The 20,389-nt window shown below is 39.3% G+C and overlaps 1 protein-coding gene across 1 annotated transcript in view; it reads left to right on the top strand.

Annotated features, from left to right (window-relative positions):
• The window catches only part of LOC124722882 (cAMP-regulated phosphoprotein 21), a 768,630-nt gene that overhangs the window by 410,333 nt on the left and 337,908 nt on the right, over positions 1-20,389 (top strand). The window contains exon 7 of the mRNA XM_047248019.1: positions 4,760-5,015. Coding sequence (XP_047103975.1) covers positions 4,760-5,015 — 256 coding nt within the window. The remainder of the gene's footprint in view (positions 1-4,759; positions 5,016-20,389) is intronic.

The following is a 20,389-nucleotide window of genomic DNA, read 5'->3' as shown; positions in this document are numbered from 1 at the left end:
TACTTTTTTTTACTATTCTGAGATAATTGTTTTCTAGTGCCATCCCTCTAGATGAATGTGGGGATGTCCTGTCTCTTTTCCCTTTGTATGGGATCTTTATTGTTTCTGTTTCAAAGACAGGGAAAATTCCTACCTGAAGGCACTTGTTTAGGCCCTTCCATAGTTTCTCCCTGCTGTCAAGGGAGTCTTTAAGACACTCCTTGTATATATTGTCTGGACCTGGTACTTTCTTGTTTCTTCCTTCTTTAATTGCATTTATTGTAGACAGTGCTACATCCTTATTTGACACTCAACACTTTCCTTAATGTTGAGCTCTGCTCTGTTGTTGTAATTGTTATGTTCTATTACTTCTGTTTTGGAGAAGTTATTATGAAGTTAGAAATTTAACTAACAGATAAATATGCTGAATGATTATACAGGTAGCCATGTGCTTACACATTAGGAGGTATCATGAGGATCAAATAACTTTATCTGAGTTATTTCTTATTTGTTTTAATTGATACTGGTAGACCAGCTGATTCTGAGATGAGTAAACAGAATTTCTCTGTCTCAAACTTGTTCACAACAACAGTTTTAGAATAATTAACTCAGGAAGTAGACCATCATTGAAGATATTACTTCGTTAATTAAGGGAAGGTAAACTACCTGCGTACAGCCTAAAAGTCATGGTAAATGATGTGTAACATAAAATAAAGCACACATTAAAATGAAATGTCCTTGAAAGAAATCAGGTCATCATGAACAACTCTGAACACTGTTCCTGACAATATCTGCAGCACGTCCGAGTCGGTTTTCATGGTTTAATCACAACAACCAACAACAAAAGTAAGTTGTAAAAATTACCAACATGTTTCATGTATTCTCTCAGCTGACAAACAGGGTCATTTTCTTTTGTGAACATTTACAGTAACTTACAAAACAAACTATAAACAACATTATCATAGCAATAATTGACAGTATATGTAATAAATAGTTGCACTGAGATGAATAACATTAACACAGTGCAAAATAACACTAACACAAATAGTTTTATTTTATGTCTAAAGTTTTCACACCATGTAAAGATCAATACTTTAGAGAAATCCTTGCTAGTTGCAGATCAAAACTCTACAGAAATATCAGCTGTATTGAAGTAGACAGTAACATTAACATGTGCTGTTAAAGTATGTATTTTTTTAATATGGTGACCACAATTCCAGTTTATATGTATTTGTATCTATCATTTATTTAGTACTAGCTAAGTACCTGGCCTTGCCAGGGCATGCATTTATTCCAGTCTTCTATCATTTTGTATCTTCCTCCCCCTCTCTGTCCACCTCCTCCATCCCCCTCACCCTGCCCATCTCCTCCTTCCCCCTCTCTCTGTCCATTGCCTCCTTCCCCCTCTCTCTTTATCTCCTCTTTCCCCCTGTCTGTCTGTCTGTCCATCTCCTTCTACCCCATTCTCTCTCCAGGTTATCATTCTGACCCCAATAGGAGTTTCCTGGTTCTTAAACTCACAGCATTTCTTTTCAGATAGTAAGTAATATGATTACCAAGTTACACTGAAATCAATCCAGGAGTTTAGGAATCACATATCACTTTTTACCTGTGGCTTTACCCTCATACACATATCAAATAATTCAACATATTTCCCATGTACCTCTAGCAAATTTTGCCCTGCAGTATCATTTTCACACAGCTCAATGTTTATAATGTCATATCTCCTGAACTATGCATCATACAGTGATATAATTTTGCAAGTACGCCCACGGTATATGTGGATGCTGTCTAGAAAACATGTTGTGAATAGAATTAACAGTAAGGAATTAATAAACTAAAACATCATGCATGAGTTTTCCTGCATGAACAGCAAAACTATAGTAAGCAATGAAGTTTTTTCCTTTCATGATTTTGAGGGAGGCATCAGCAAGAACAATCTCATAACGTTTTGAAATGATGTATAAAGTTGGTTGCAAGTCACTATGTGCTCTCATTCTCAAACACTGAATGAATATATTCTGCCTATTTTTGCATGGTGAGCTATTCTTTTTCACCCCCAGCCTCACTCCTTTGACAGGTAGGTGGTCCTTACCTCCACAGTGGTTCTTTAAAGATATGTATCAAGTTTGGTTGAAAATGATCCAGTGGTTTAGGAGACGTAGTACATACAAGGTCTGTTAGAAAATTATCTGCTCTTTGGCAGGGGGAAAAAACTGGTTTACCTGGAGCATTGGACACCTAGTCACCTGCAAAGTAGTGCCCTTGCAGCTCCACACACTTCTCCCACTGGTGCTGCCATTGGTGGAAGCGTGCCGAGAAAGCCTCTTTTGGAATGGAGTTTAGCTCAGCTGTCATTGCTGCCATAATGTCCTTTCTTGTCTGAAGTCATGTTCCTCTCAGTAGCCTCTTGAGTTTGGGGAACAGCCAGAAGTTTCAGGGGGCCAAATCAGGAGAGTAAGGAACCTGATGAAGCACAGAAATCTTGTTTCTCGCCAAAAATGTCTTAATCAAGTGTGATGAATGTGCTGGACCATTGTCATTATGGAGGTGCCAATTTCCTGTTGACCACAAGTCCAGTCTCTTGCAATGCACAGCTACATGTAGACAATGGAGGGCATCCCTGGAGTACTCTTTGACCCTGTGGTGCGTACTCATAGTACACTGCGAGAATCAAACAAAGCAGTCAGCATCACTTCGACATTGCTGCAGACTTTGTGGGCCTTCTTTGATCTTTCATTGTGATGACTGGGATTTGGTTTCCAAGTGCTGATGCCCACATCTTCTACAATTTCTCTGAGATTCACAATGTGGTCCCACTTTACCACAGTGTTTGCTTTGGCAATGACCTGGTCATTTTGGTGTACTGATGGCTGACTGGAGTGTGGCTTGCTCTCGTATGATGTGCAGCTGTCTTTAAACTGGTTGTATCACTCCTTAATCTGTGTGATGCTCATAGCATCATCAGCAAAAGCCATCTGAATCTTCTGAATGGTTTCTACATGGCTGTCACTCACTTTCCGGCAGACTTTGCTGCAGCAGCACTGCTCCAGTCATTCTGTGATTTCCCTTGCAATGAAAAACTGACGTGAGCACCACACACTGCCTCACTCAACTGCTGCATGGCTGCAACTGACACTATCGACAGGCAGGAAAAAATTTCTGCATGCACACAAAGGTTCAAGGTTGGCTCATGTAAGTGCACTACATTCAAATCCATCACATGTTCACACAAAAAAAGGTGGAATACTTTTCTAGCAGACCTTGTGTGTGTGTGTGTGTGTGTGTGTGTGTGTGTGTGTGTATTCCATTGCTTCCAAAAAAGAACATTGGTCTGTGTGAAGGCATTGCTTCAGTACATATTCTAACACAGCAGTATTTAGTTGGACTGGTTTTATGAATGCTAACTTTATGTTACTATGATGAAAGATTGCAGCATAATCTAATTGTGATACATCAATAATCAACGCACGGTGAGCATTTTGCCAGTGTGTCCCTCCAAGTGTGGGTCAATGTGCAGAAAACATTTGTCACTTTCTTTAACCTCAGGTGATTATATCCAGTTTGGGCATAACACATCATCATGAGTCAATAAATTAGTTCTGAAATCATGTGGTCAAAATTAATATCATGGTATGATCTAACAAACCTCAGCTGTGTAGCAATTTACTGAAAGCTAATATTGCTTGTCCTTATTTTATCAGGCAGCACAATATAATCTGTGGAAGGTATCATGGAAAGTACCATGTCAAATTCTTTTGTAGTTATGGAGGTTCATGAAAAGTAAACCTTTGCTGTGGAACCAAATGAAATTGATTGAGGTATGATGGAATGTGCCAAATCAATTTGCTTTAAAGTTATGGGGGTTCATGTAAAATAAACCTTCCCTGTGGAATCAAATAAAATTGATTGAGGTTTAATAGATGGTGGGCTGATTATGTCCACAAAGTATTACATACAGCCAATCCCCTGTAGTCTCGTTGAACACAGTGAAATTCAGCAGAACTGGATATGATGCTTATGTGTTTGGTACTAGCAAGAGCTGCATCTTGTGTGGTGTTACCATTATAACAACTGTAACTGCTTCTGATACAACAGTTTCTGCTCTTGACAGTGCTATCCTTGAACTTACAAAAACTTAAGCATAGCTGTGTTTATGGTTCATTATTTTAAGTACTAACTCCATTTAAGACACATCACATTACACACACAAATACACTGTACTTGAAAGCAGCCAGTCCATTGTGACCAACTCCAAATACATTTCCTGATCTCTGTCCTGGAAAGTCCAAGGCCAATATCATAATTGTCAATCGTATGTACTATGATAAGCCTAAATCTTTCCAAAAAATAACAACTCAGATCCATTGTAAGGAGTCTATATGATAGCAACTGATCTAGAAAGGTGGTAGATAACGCAACCTCTGCAGTACGTTTATATAACTGCTTATGAGTCATTTGGGTCAAAGTGTTACCTCTCTCTAGATTAACAACAACCAAATGCACGGCCTATCAAAATCACCTAACAGTGATGACTGGCAAGTTTGATGCACTGCTAATATCTGTTATAATTCCACTGTTGATATTGGCTCAAAAAATTCAAATTACAGGTCAGTGACAGTGAACTATTCAGTTCAATGAGGCATGTGAAACACAATGCCACCTTGGTAGTTCCACTCATTTGGTTCACAGTGTTGATCAGAAAGAAATACTCTAGTTTAAGTTTCTGGGTAAAATATATCATACCACAATTTGTCATTTTTAAACAATTTCTTTTCAGGCGCACACATCATAAATTTCCACCCATGTCATCCTATCAGAGAATGCTTGTACACAGAGTTGCTGCTTATTTTGGGATGGAACATAATGTAGACCCTACAGGATGCAGTGTAATTGTCAATAAAACCAAAAGTACCAGAGTTCCTGAGATGAAATTCCGAGAACATTTACGTGAGGACTTACTTTTCCCTGAGGAACCAAGAAGGTCAATCCTAAAGAGGGATTCCAACTCATTTGAAGACTGTAACAGCATGAAGGTAAGTGCCACTCTTACAGTTGTTACTAGTACAGTTTAACATGTAGGTTCACAGTTTCATACGGTTGCTTTCTGCATTCACCTTAAACTCGATTTCCTTAGAGATTTTTAACTGCAATTCATGCTCATATGCTACAATACAGCTGCAGTTCTTGGGTATTAGTGAGAAGTCTCAACATCTATTACATTAGCCAAGGGTTATAACCTTTTCAACAAATGCTCATTAAAGTTTCTTAAAATTATATTAATTTATTTTTTCTTCAAGTCCATGTTTTAATACTGTAAAACTTGGCATGTTCACAAAAAATGGTACCAGTTAGTATGAAAACACACTGATAGCATGTTTGAATCTTTATAACAAAGCATGCCAATTTTATCTTTAATTTTACCATGCTTTATATCTCTGAATTTTAACCAGAGCAGTGAGTAGTAGTTCTTCACTTTCCACATTTCTGCAGTATTTACTATAAATTCAAAGAAAGATTGCTACTTCCTTGAATATAACAAAAACTTTGTATGTTACAATTCATCATTATTTGTCACTGATAACATTTCACTACTCTAATGCATTAAGGTAGGTAGATGTAACATGAGGAAAATTTAAAATATGACAGACTCAAAACTTCTCCTGGATTGTGGTAGACCAGTGAGTTAAGAAGGTGTAGTATTTTGCAAGTTTACCTTACTGCTGTAACTAACTTTGATTTGTTGTAGTTGAACTTATGCAAACTCTTTATATGTTGGTTCACGCTCATCAGTTTCATGCACTGTATAGTCACAGAGCTTTGAATGCTTAATAGATTTTCTGCTGACAAGAAAATCAAAAATAATTGATACAATTCTAGGTGGCTGCTCTTTCTTAGCAGCAGGTTTTTTGGATGTTTTTGAGAATGTAAAATATACAGGCTACAATGTCATGAACTTTCAGCCAAGTCTAAACATGTTATATCCATTTTTGTTTTGGCCTTTGGCTTAAATATATAGTGTCACTCACATGTTTTACTAAGGTTCTGTATTCCTCATTCTATCAATGTATACTGGGTGGTTATAGTTAAACTGACAGAGTATTGCATACTGCAGTGTGGGCCATATACATTGCAAATGCTGAAACATCACAGGTATGTTCTTCAATTGGTGCACTCGTGGAATATATTGAAAAAATAATTGTCCCACATTTCCCCACCAGGTGATGCACTCATGGAATATACTGAAAAAAATAATAATTGTTCCATTTTTTGCTATTAGGTGAGAATATGTTACTGTAAGCAGTCAGAATGTGGTTTGGATGCAGGAAAAGGGGAGTAACAATCAAACACATGATAACAGTAGTACAACATGTATTCACATGCTCACCTGACTCAACAACATGAAGCATCTGTAACACAGCATGATCAATAGTTGCTTGCAGCATATCCAGTGTAATGTCATTGTATGCTGTCCTTGAAATCAGGAAGAGTCCAGATACAACTCTGATAGACACAATCTTTCAGATAGCACCACAACCAGAAGTCACTTGGATTTACATCAGGAGATCTGGAAGGTCACATATCTTAAAGTTGTCTAGAGACGATAGGTCAGTACCGAAGGTTTCTTGAAGCAAATATTTCACCTGACAAGTGACATGTAGTGTCACCTCATCTTGGATGCAAATAGTAGTGTGGACACAGTTTCATTCTTGCAAAGCTGGAATTATGTTGCACAAGGAGGTCTTCATAATGTGCACATGTTTCTGTACACGTAACAAGCCTTGAGGTGTCATCTCCCCAAAGAAAAATTGACCAGGAATGAAGGAGCTTCTAAAGACACACCACATAGTCACATAACTGAGTGCAGTGGATGTTCCTGCACAATATGGGATAGAGTAGACCCCCATATGGGACAGTTCTGTACATTCTCATCATTGTGCAGAGTAAAATGCGCCTTGTCCATCCATACAAGAAAACAAAGGCATTGTAGCCTATCTTGTGGCTTCATTTGGTGCGCAGTCTGAATATTGTAAGGATACAAGTGTAAACTGCACTGCAAAATCTTTTTAATTGTTGATCAGGGGAGAGACAATTCCTGTGACACAGTTCAAACATAAGTTGCAGAATTTGGGAGATGTACTGCAGATCCAACTATAGCTATAGCATCTTCATCAACAACTTGATGGGAATTGACCACCTCCCTCTCTCTGGTGCACCACTTTATTCACCTGTTTTTCAAATTTCTTGATCATATTCTTTAGCCTATTTATTTACGTCGGCCTCTTCGCAGCTGTTTCTGTGAGTGATATTATCACAATGCAGAGCTGCTGTTGCTGTTGTTCTGATAAAACAACATTACCATCAGTGCACAGTCTTCCATCTAATAGCCATTGCATTTTGTATGGAAAACTTCAAACCTTCTTAACCCTTTTGCACCAACAGTCACTTCACAAAAGTAATCAATATGCATTACCAAGCAACAATGAGCATACTGACATCAAAACAGGAAACATTTCACATTCTGTCAGCTTACAGCACCATATTTTCACCTGGTGGCAGAAAGTGGAATGATTTTTTTTGCCAGCATACTCCATGAGCACATTGATTAATGAACATTCATATGATGTTTGAGGGTCCTGCAATGTATACAGCTCACACTGCAGCACTTGGAACACCATCAGTTTAATTATAAGCACCTGGTACAAAATTCCAAAAAGATGCATGCTTTTCATACTCGAGACAAGTTAGCCATGTCATGAAATGTATTGTGCTGTATACTTTAATCTGAAGATCATCTATTCTTTTTAGTTCATCAAGAGACATAACTTGATGTATCCTATATTTGGGCTAAGCTGCTGGCTATTTAGATCTCAGCAACCATCTTCATGAGCTATGAATAGTATAATATAATACAATAAATAGTGAAGAAGTTAGTTAAAATAATGAAATTAAGTCACATTGTAGATATTGAGTAATATCTGATCAAATAGCAAGAATGGTTTTACAATGAATAAATTGTGGAGAATACATCAGTCTTAAAGCGTTAAAAATCCAACTATCAACTCAAGTTGTAGAACAAAACTAAATACTAATCTATACACAGATCTACTTATTAACCACTGGCAGAAATTTTAAGCATAAATATATTAAATAGAATTAAGACCCAACCCTACAGTTTAAAAATGAAAAAAATGTAGATTTAAATGTGAGAAGTTACTTTATAATCAATATTTTGTTGGAAACCATTACTCAGATTGCAGTAACAGGATCGAACAAACAAAATTAAATGGATTACCATGCAAAACATGCCATCTTTTGAAAAGGAGACTAGTGATGTAAGTGAATGATTATGTAAGTGCTGCATAATTTACTGAAGTAGAAAAAACTAATCATGAAGGTCTAAAAGGTTCCTAGTGGTAGACAATATTTGTGGATTTCAAAAAAATACCTTTTCGGCTTTTTGGATTATTATCACTAATACAGTAAACCTCATTTAGGCCACAATTCCATCCTAATTGCTAGAGACACTGTGTAATGAATTTTCTCCCATATTTTCACCCAGACCAGGCTGAGCAACTAACCACATCACTTTAAAGCCATCAGCTGTCCCCCTTTTCTTTTGTGCTCAGTTTATTCCATCCACATTAAAATAGGCAGTTAAAGCTGACTTGGACTGATTATAGCAGCAGGGCATTCTTAGACAAATCCCTTCCAGTCTATGGGAAACACCACCAGTGATCATATAAAAATAAAATGTGAAACTGAATCTTTCCACTGACTTCAAAGTAACAGTTGATTCACAAGCAGTTATTGACATTTATTTCACTCCACACATCAAAGAAGCTTTCTGCCATCCAGTTCATCTCAGAGATTGACCTCACAGATTCATACCTGCAGATACTCTTAGGAGAAGGCTCAGATGGTAGCTGTGGTTGAAACAGCATTCAGTCTCCACTAGTTTCGGTACTTGCATGTCAGCATCAGTAGTGCACTAGTGCTGCTCCATGACAATTAGAAAAATTGATGAGAGACATACTGTCATACATAACCTATTTGGACATCACAGGAGCTAATCAACAGGAATACATGCCAAATCTACACATCTTGTTCAAAAAAGTGTAGGCAGCTGTGCAGAGCTGCAACTTAAGCAAAAGCAAATTCTTCCTGATGGAACTGGAATGTTGGGTCACATACTGAACAAAAATGGCATCCAACCTTTGGAAGATCTTTTAGAAACCACCAACAGTCTGAGAACATCCAAGAACGTAACACAGTTACAATTTTTCATGGGCAAAACAAAGCATTATGTTAAATTTAATCCACATGCAATTACCAGTGCCTAGCCCGTACATCAACTATAGAAGAAGAGTGCACAAGGAGACTGGTCTGTGACAATCAACAAAAAACTGAAGGAATATCTCCAACCTGCCTTATGCCCACCACCATATCAACCTGGCTGACCACTGATCTCGGCAGTCAATGCATTATCATATTGCATAGGGCAAGTACTGTCTAAAAATAATACTGAAGGTGTTCTGCAGGCAAACTAATATGCTTAAAAATGCTAACACATACAAAGAGGCATTATTCCTGGATATAATGAGAGGCTTAGCCACCTTGTACAGCATTACTGAATTCCACAACTGTCTCTATGGAGCACCCTTCCACCTAATCACTAATCATAAGCCTTTTCTGGCAACATTCAGGCCACACAATAGGCTATCAGAGTGAACAGCACAGTGCCTGCAATTATGGCCCTCAGTAGCTATGACTATTAAGTTCTCTATAAGTCCACAACTAAACACAATAATGTTGACACATTGCTCCACCTATCCAACAAAGCTTTTGATACTAGGGCAGTGGTCTGCTTCCAAATCAACTTTTCAGTCCATGGTGCTGTGTGACACTTTCCCAAAACAAACACCAAGCGAGCCTATGACACAAGACAAGGTTCAGTGCTTCAGCACATCCTGCACTGGTTTCATCCAGACTGGCTTCCAAAGTAATCAGCTCCTACAACTTCCCCACTGCAGACAACCTTTCACTTGAATGATTTCCTTTTTGTTGTTGATGAAGTTATACTACTGCCTGCAGATTGCAACATATTCCATGTAATGATTTTACACTCATGGAGGTGTCAAATGTTGCTTGTTCTACATCAGGGCTACTAGGGAATGACACACATGAAGAACATACTGACATATGTATAAGCTGCAGATCAACAGTGCCATCAAGCATCTGGCATATGAATATAAGAGGTATGCTGAACATCAAGTACCATGACCCACAATATAGGATGCACATGGACTTCACTATGCCTTTCCTAAATTTGATGTGGCTCTTAGTGGTGGATACATTTTTGAATTACCTTTACATGGTTAATATGACTCCCACCATCACAGAGGCAACACTCTGTGGATGGACAAAAATATTAGTACTGTAATAATGGACAGTGGCCTCTGATTTACATCTGAAACATATGCAGAATCTGACGTATCGGAGATCACAGTAGCATCATTTCACATAGCATCTAATGGAGACATAGGAAGAATGGTTCACACATAAAAACAACAAATATCAAATGCCATGGGAGATATGTCAATGTAGGCAGTAGTAACCTTATTGCTTAACAGTTACAGGACAATACCAGTCAATGGTCACATCATTGCTGAAGTAGTCCATATCAGACAACTGTACACCCTGCTGCACCTGCTCTCACCATTCATGGGTGACAACAAGGATACACTCCACATCTCTGATCTACTGTATGGAAACACATTCAAATGTGGAGACAATCACTGAGCGTCAGGGATGTCACACATGTATGGCAGGGAGAAGGTGCACCGTCACAACCAGTTGTAGTCCCATCAAGCAATACAGCAGTCACCATATCCCCAAGACTTACACACCTCAGGAGGCAGCTCCTTCTCCTCCTCCAGTCAGTGTCACCAGGCTTCAACACAACTTGCCATAGGGAGTGTGGAGTCTCCAAGGGTGCAGGACAAACACAGAAAGAGGGTAGACATAGCAAAAATCAGTATTACAGTTGTAAATTGTTGTAGTTGTGTAGGGAAAGAACCAGAGCTCCAAGCACTAGTAGAAAGCACATAAGGTTTAATCCTTATAGGTACCACAAGCTGGCTAAAGCTGCAGATAAGTTCAGCCAAAATTCTTACAAAGGACCTAATGGTGTTCAAAAAGGATAGGTTGCATACAGTTGATGGTGGCATGTTTGTTGTTAGAAGTAGTTTATCTTGTAGTGAAAGTGAAGTAAATAGTACTGTAAATTAGTATGGGCAGAGATTATACTTGGCAACCAGAATAAATTAATAATTGGTTCCTTTTAATGATGCTCCAACTAAGATGACACAGTTGGTGAACAAGTCAAAGAAAACTTGAGTCCCATATCAAACAGGTACCTCAGTCATACAAATATGTTTGCATCATCAGAAGTTGTACTAAATGCTTTTTCTGAAAATTATTTTGAGCAATTAGTTCAGGAGCCCATTCAAATTGTAATGGTTGTGAAAACATACTTGACCACAAGATCATGACTATAAGGTCATTGCAGCAAGACTGGCCACTGCAATATCCAAATCCACCAACAACAGAGACAAAATGTATCTACTTAAAAAAAAAGCAGATATTGTAAATGCCTTTCTAAGAGACTGTCTCCACTCCTTGCAATCTCACTAGTAAGCGTAGATCAGATGTGGTTAAAATTTAATGAAATAGTGTCAATGGGAGTTGATGGATATGTCAGAACACTATTGCAGAAACTACAAAAAAAGCATGCTAAATTTATAAAAACACAAAATCTCCTAGACTGGTGATATTTTACTGAAACTCAAAACTTAGAGATGCATTTAATAGTTTCCACAACAAAACTCTGTCTTGAAACTTGACAGTAATTTCAAAGAGATTCCAGTCATATGTGAAGTACACTAGCGGCTAGATACAATCAGTACCTAAACTGTGTGTATTAGACAATTATTGTACCATTGAAGTGAAGCTATTAAAGTCTTCTGAAATTACTTCACCAAAGAAGTTGAAGTAAATATTCCAGAATTAAAATCAAAAACAACTACCAATATGAGTGACTTAGAAGTAGATATCCTTGGTGTAGTGACACAGCTTAAATCACTTAACAAAGTCAAGTCTTCCAGCCCAGATACTATACCAGTTAGGTTCCCATCAGAGTATGCTGATACAGTAGTCTCATCCTTAGCAATCACATACAACCCACTCATTCAACAAAAGATCTCTACTGAAAGAGTGTAAATTTGCACAGGTCATGACAATACTCATGAAAGGAAAGAGGAGTAATCTGATTAACTACCAACACATATCACTGACATCAATTCTGGATTCTGGAACATATGCTGCATTGTGTTATAACTAGGAATAAAACAATAAATATACCCTTGTACTATGGTTATTGACACAACACTGACACAAATAAATCTGTAACCAAGCACCAAGTTGTTGATGAACACTTTATGGAAAATTATGTAAACTGATAGTGGTTATTCCAAAGTTCAGGAAGTGCAAGTGGAATGTTAAATTCCAGCAGAAATCACAAGTCCATTGACATACTAAGCCTAGTGAACATTGAATTCCAAGTTCCAGTATAGCATTCGCATTCTAAGTCCAGAGTGTAGCTGAATCAACATCAAACAGCAGGTCCACAACAGTGTAGTGCTTCTGAGCTGTGGAGTAGAAACATAGAATGATGAAAACTGGCTTGTAGACATCAGTAGCTGCGTTAAATAAGACTCCATATTTAATAGAGCTGGTGGCTGGGGTCACTGTATATTCTGGTTGGTCAATCCCTGAGTGTTATGGATGGTCAAACAGTGTGTTTTGAAGTGTGTACATGTGAAAAAAGCCCGCAATTATAGCAGCAGTCTGCACATGGAGAAGTGCGTCCAACGGTGCATTTCTTGGCCATGCGTAATAGAGCACACCACTTCTCAGTGTGGAGATGTAATAGTGATGGATACCAGTCCCCTTCCCCCCTTGATGAAGCAGGGAGAATCTTCTGCAAATGAACACACATCCATGGGGTCCTCCTCCGAGTCCTCAGCGGCATCAGTGACTTGGAACACAGCAGCATATGGACGAAAACCTCTTGGCTGCAGGTGAAGGTTGTATGGTGGGGGTATCAGCAGCAGATCCTGTGGAGCAGGAGGAGCCAGCGGCAGGTCTTCATCTTCATCTGGAATTACTCGTGGTTGGTGACCAGGCGACATCTCATAGTCTGGAAAGGGCAGCCTCTGGGGCTGGTTGACATCTGGGGTAAGTCACTCTTGTTGGGGTGTGGTGTTGGTCAGCTGGCTGTGCTCAAAAAACATTTATAATTCTGATGTTACTCTGGCTGGGTGGCTTGGGGTAAGATGGGAACTATGGGACTGGTAATGGTGGTGCAGAGAGAGGAACAGAAAAACTTGTTGGGCAACTAATTATGGATGAAGTTGATTGGCATGTCACAGAACCACCCGGTCTGGAAGCTGCACTCTCAAGACCTACTGGCCCCAGGACTGGATGATTGTTCCTGGAATCCAGGCTGGTTGCCAGTCAAATCCTTTCATCCACACCAAGATCCCCAGGTGGAACTTAGAAGCAGACAGTGGTGGTGCTGGTCATGGCATTGGCATGAGCAGGCTGAAGAGGGTCTGGTACTGCTGTCCATGAAGAAATTCTGCAGGACTTTTATCTCCAATGGGTGTGTAACTGCTCAAAAAAAAAAAAAAAAGTTTGTGATGCATCAGTGGAGTGTTCCTAGAGGTATTTATTCATCTTAGTTTCGAATGTGCGGACCTTCCTCCCATCTTCTCCATTCAATTGTGGATGGAAGGGGGGTCATAGGAATGTAGCAAATGCTATGCTGGGCATAGAAACTATGAAGCTCCTCACTACAGAATTGCGGACCATTGTCAGTTATGAGATCTTCTGGCAGACCTTCAATTGCAAAACAGTTTTCTACATGTGTGATGGTACTGGTGGTTGATGTGCTATTGCATTGGGTGGTGTACGGAAATCAGGTGTAAGCACCAACCACTATCAAGAACAAGGAGTTAAGCACTGACCTGGCAAAATCAATGTGTACCCACTCCCAAGGGCAAGCACATGGTGGCCAAGGAGCAAATGAATGTTGTGGGACTGCCTGCTGGCTTTGGCAGGATGGACATGTTTGGGTGAGTTGTTCAATCTCATGGTTCATGCCTGGCCAGTAAGTGAACCTGCAAGCCAGGCATTTAGTTCGGGATACTCTGAGTGGCCTTGGTACAATAGTTGCAGAATTTGCCAACATTATGACTACTCGTAGATCTCCCTCATTGGAAATGAATAGAATTACTCCATCGATCAACATGAGCTGATGGCAGGCATTAAAGAACTGACAGAATGCCATGGAAGCCTTGGGAGGTTGTCGTTTGGGCCATCCATGAAATATGTGACTCCATACTTGTTGGAATACCTCATCACTACCAGTTGCATCTGCGAGCCATGAGCTGATAATGGGAAAAGAATCTATGGTGGCTTCTGCTTCTCCATTGATGTGAAAACACATAATTTCTTCTTTGTCGGATTCTGGACTGGGTCCCCATGGAAGGCGGGAGAGGGCATCAGCATTGGCATGCTCATTCATGTTGCAGAAGTGTATCTCATACTGGTAGTGTGCCAAAAATAAAGCCTAGCACTGGAGGTGGGGAGCAGTCCTATCTGGAATCATCACTGCTGGATTGAATAAGGAGATCAGTAATTTATCGTCTGTGATGACATTAAACTTTGTGCTGTAAACAAAAATGTGGAATTTCTTTAATGCACAGATGATAGCCAGTGCTCCTTTTTCTATTTGGGAGTACCTGCATTGGGTATCAGTCTATGTTTTCGATGCATAGGCCACAGGGTGCTCAGAGCCATCTGCCTCCATGTACCATAACCACTCTGATACCTGTATCAGATGTGTCCATTGCAAGACCTATCTGCTTTCTTGGATCAAAATGTGCGAAGCACGGGGCTGTCAAAAACTAGAATTTCAGCCTGTGGGAGGTGCACTCACCAGCTGGTGTCCACTGGAAAGGCACCCCTTTTTTGCATAACTGGTACAAGTGGGTAGTTTCTGTTGCTGTTGCGGCTAAGAACTTTCAGTAATACAATATCTTCCCCAGAAAGGAACAGAATTGCTTAAGTGTTGTTCATCCTGGAAGTTTGATTATGGATTCAACATGTTTATCCAGAAGATGAATGTCCAAGCTGCAAATGATGTGGCTGAGGTACTCAATCTCAGGCTGGAAGAAACAGTATTTTTCTTTCTGCATTTTAGACCAGTCTCCTCTAAGACACTGAATAAAGATCTCAGATTGTGAAGGTGTTCCTCCATGATTCTCCCTGTTACAATGATGTCATCTAAATAGTTAATGCATCCATACACTTTGAGTACTAATTGTTCCAAAAACCATTGAAAAATGACAGGGCACTTGCTATACCAAACATTGGGCAGTTCAAATGATAAAGTCTGTGCATCATGTTAAATGTAAGAATCATTGAGATTCTGCATCAAAGGGAAGTTGGAGGTATGCACCCACTAGGTCTATTTTAGAGAAGAAGTTTCCACCTTTCAATTTTGACAGTAATTCTTCTGGCTTTAGAATAGAATATGTCTCAGTCTCTGATTAGGCATTGACAATTACTTTAAAATTGGCACACAGGTAGATCTTTCCTGATGGCTTTCACGCTATGACTAATAGTGTAGCCTATTGACTAGAAGGAATAGGTTCTAGAACTCCAATTTCAGTTAAATGAACCAGTTCTTCCTTTACTTGGTCTTTGAGAGCTAACGGAATGGTGTGGGCTTGAAAGTATCGAGACCATGGACTACATTTCAGTGCAATGTGTGCCTCAAAATCCTTTTCTGTGCCAAGTTCTGGGGTAAACAGGTCCCCATAATCTAGGCAAAGTGTCTGTAGGTCTGAGTATGAAACATCTTGAGATACCAAATGCACAGAATTGTCTACTGAAAATCCAAATTTCTGAAAAGAGCCAAGTCCAAACAAGTTCTCAGCTGAATCATTGTTAATGACTAATTAAGTAATGTGGCGGGTGATATTATGGTATGTTGTTGGCAGTTCAACTTGACCACATACTGGGATAGTATTTTTATTTTATGCCATTAGATGTCTCTTTGTTTCTTGTAAGGAAGGAGCTCCAAGTTTCAGATAGATACTGTGATTCAGAATGCACATGGCTGTGCCAGTGTCTATTTGTCATTGAACTGGTTTCTCTGCAATTTGCACATCTACAAGAAGCTTATTGGAGGTCTCTTGATGGTCTACAGTGGCTACCAGATTACCATCAATGTATCGCGGAGGAGGATGTCTTGCCTGATGGGACTTATGACATACAGAAGCTAAAAAGCCATTGGCAGGATAATTTTAGCTGTAGGCCCATCTGTCAGGACAGTCTCCACATTGATGTTTTTTAAAGCAATCTGGACTTTATGGCAATTGTTTTGGTACCCAAGACCAGTTTGATTGGCTTGCGTGGGGTGGAGCACATTGTTGGTTAATGGTACAGCATCCTGCCTGTACAGTTGCTATGTCCAAATCACCACTAGTGTGACCATTGGCTGCTGGCTCAGATGTGTTTACATTAACACAGCTACGTCGATCCATGACTCCAGTCTCTTGCCTGCTACTCAGGACACTTTGAAGCTTTGTGCTTAGTCCAAAACTTTGTCTAATAATCGGTCTTCAAGTTGAAGTGCCTCACACTGGAAATTCCTGTCTGGAGTACCCCAGATGATCATGTCCACGATCAGTTTTTCTCCATATGGCTCCTTATGTTTAGGGCTAACAAAATGACATTTTCGCTCTAAACCTTGTAGCTCTGCACCCCATTCTCTGTGAATCTGATTTGGCTGTTTGTTGCATTGGTAAAATGCTGCCTGGGAGGCAATAATATGGGTATGCCATTGGTAATATTTTGGCCACTACAAAAACAAGATTTCATGAGGCTGGCATCAATTACATTGAATGCATGGAAATGCTCCAGTAATCTAATTCATAGGCTTCCCAACCTTCTAAAGCCTCATCAAAGTAATGAAAAACTGGCACTTTCTGTGTTGCTTATGTCTGCAGTAAGGTTTGAAGAAGTGATTGGAGGGTGTTCAGTAGCAGATCCTGGTTTTCGTCCTGCTGATGAGTAAGTTGCCTGAGTAGAGCTTCCAATGTAGATGTTTGCTAGTTTGTTGCCATTTTATCATGTTATAACTAGGAATAACACAATAAATATATCACCATTATATGGTTTATTGGCACAACACTGATACAAATATATATATATATATATATATATATATATATATATATATATATATATATATATATATAATGGAAGGAAACATTCCACGTGGGAAAAATTATATATAAAAACAAAGATGAGGTGACTTACCGAACAAAAGTGCTGGCAGGACGATAGACACACAAACAAACACAAACATACACACAAAATTCAAGCTTTCGCAACAAACTGTTGCCTCATCAGGAAAGAGGGAAGGAGAGGGGAAGACGAAAGGAAGTGGGTTTTAAGGGAGAGGGTAAGGAGTCATTCCAATCCCGGGAGCGGAAAGACTTACCTTAGGGGGAAAAAAGGACAGGTATACACTCGCACACACGCACATATCCATCCACACACACAGACACAAGCAGACATATATGTCTGCTTGTGTCTGTGTGTGTGGATGGATATGTGCGTGTGTGCGAGTGTATACCTGTCCTTTTTTCCCCCTAAGGTAAGTCTTTCCGCTCCCGGGATTGGAATGACTCCTTACCCTCTCCCTTAAAACCCACTTCCTTTCGTCTTCCCCTCTCCTTCCCTCTTACCTGATGAGGCAACAGTTTGTTGCGAAAGCTTGAATTTTGTGTGTATGTTTGTGTTTGTTTGTGTGTCTATCGACCTGCCAGCGCTTTTGTTCGGTAAGTCACCTCATCTTTGTTTTTTATATATATATATATATATATATATATATATATATATATATATATATATAATAGAGGGAAACATTCCACGTGGGAAAAATTATATATAAAAACAAAGATGAGGTGACTTACCGAACGAAAGCGCTGGCAGGTCGATAGACACACAAACAAACACAAGCATACACACAAAATTCAAGCTTTCACAACAAACTGTTGCCACATCAGGAAAGAGGGAAGGAGAGGGAAAGACGAAAGGAAGTGGGTTTTAAGGGAGAGGGTAAGGAGTTATTCCAATCCTGGGATACACTCGCACACACACACATACATGTGGATGGATATGTGTGTGTGTGCGAAGGTATACCTGTCCTTTTTTCCCCCTAAGATAAGTCTTTCCGCCCTAAACCTTGTAGCTCTGCACCCCATTCTCTGTGAATCTGATTTGGCATTGGTAAAATGCTGCCTGGGAGGCAATAATATGGGTATGCCATTGGTAATATTTTGGCCACTACAAAAACAAAGATTTCATGAGGCTGGCATCAATTACATTGAATGCATGGAAATGCTCCAGTAATCTAATTCATAGGCTTCCCAACCTTCTAAAGCCTCATCAAAGTAATGAAAAACTGGCACTTTCTGTGTTGCTTATGTCTGCAGTAAGGTTTGAAGAAGTGATTGGAGGGTGTTCAGTAGCAGATCCTGGTTTTCGTCCTGCTGATGAATAAGTTGCCTGAGTAGAGCTTCCAATGTAGATGTTTGCTAGTTTGTTGCCATTTTATCATGTTATAACTAGGAATAACACAATAAATATATCACCATTATATGGTTTATTGGCATAACACTGATACAAATAAATCTATTACCAAGTGCCAAGTTGTCGATGAAACCTTTATGGAAAATTATATATATAAAAATAAAATAGAGGGAAACATTCCACGTGGGAAAAATTATATATAAAAACAAAGATGAGGTGACTTACCGAACGAAAGCGCTGGCAGGTCGATAGACACACAAACAAACACAAGCATACACACAAAATTCAAGCTTTCACAAGAAACTGTTGCCTCATCAGGAAAGAGGGAAGGAGAGGGAAAGACGAAAGGAAGTGGGTTTTAAGGGAGAGGGTAAGGAGTTATTCCAATCCCGGGATACACTCGCACACACACACATAGATGTGGATGGAAATGTGTGTGTGTGCGAGTGTATACCTGTCCTTTTTTCCCCCTAAGGTAAGTCTTTCCGCTCTAAACCTTGTAGCTCTGCACCCCATTCTCTGTGAATCTGATTTGGCATTGGTAAAATGCTGCCTGGGAGACAATAATATGGGTATGCCATTGGTAATATTTTGGCCACTACAAAAACAAAGATTTCATGAGGCTGGCATCAATTACATTGAATGCATGGAAATGCTCCAGTAATCTAATTCATAGGCTTCCCAACCTTCTAAAGCCTCATCAAAGTAATGAAAAACTGGCACTTTCTGTGTTGCTTATGTCTGCAGTAAGGTTTGAAGAAGTGATTGGAGGGTGTTCAGTAGCAGATCCTGGTTTTCGTCCTGCTGATGAATAAGTTGCCTGAGTAGAGCTTCCAATGTAGATGTTTGCTGGTTTGTTGCCATTTTATCATGTTATAACTAGGAATAACACAATAAATATATCACCATTATATGGTTTATTGGCACAACACTCATACAAATATATATATATATATATATATATATATATATATATATATATATATATATATATATATATATATATATAAAAAATAGAGGGAAACATTCCACGTGGGAACAATTATATATAAAAACAAAGATTAGGTGACTTACCGAACGAAAGCGCTGGCAGGTCGATAGACACACAAACAAACACAAGCATACACACAAAATTCAAGCTTTCACAACAAACTGTTGCCTCATCAGGAAAGAGGGAAGGAGAGGGAAAGACGAAAGGAAGTGGGTTTTAAGGGAGAGGGTAAGGAGTTATTCCAGTCCCGGGATACACTCGCACACACACACATACATGTGGATGGATATGTGTGTGTGTGTGCGAGTGTATACCTGTCCTTTTTTCCCCCTAAGGTAAGTCTTTCCGCTCCTGGGATTGGAATGACTCCTTACCCTCTCCCTTAAAACCCACTTCCTTTCGTCTTTCCCTCTCCTTCCCTCTTTCCTGATGAGGCAACAGTTTGTTGCGAAAGCTTGAATTTTGTGTGTATGTTTGTGTTTGTTTGTGTGTCTATCGACCTGCCAGCGCTTTCGTTCGGTAAGTCACCTCATCTTTGTTTTTATATATAATTTTTCCCACGTGGAATGTTTCCTTCTATTATAATGATATCATTAATTTGAATCCAACAATTACGTTTGTTATTGTCACTGTTGCATTTCGAAATCTTTTCTGTCGTCTTATTTTCCTCTTTCTGTTTCCCTCTTT

Source organism: Schistocerca piceifrons, chromosome X, assembly GCF_021461385.2.
Source record: "Schistocerca piceifrons isolate TAMUIC-IGC-003096 chromosome X, iqSchPice1.1, whole genome shotgun sequence".
Taxonomy (NCBI): Eukaryota; Metazoa; Arthropoda; class Insecta; order Orthoptera; family Acrididae; genus Schistocerca; species Schistocerca piceifrons.
This window is presented reverse-complemented; position numbering and strand designations above follow the sequence as displayed.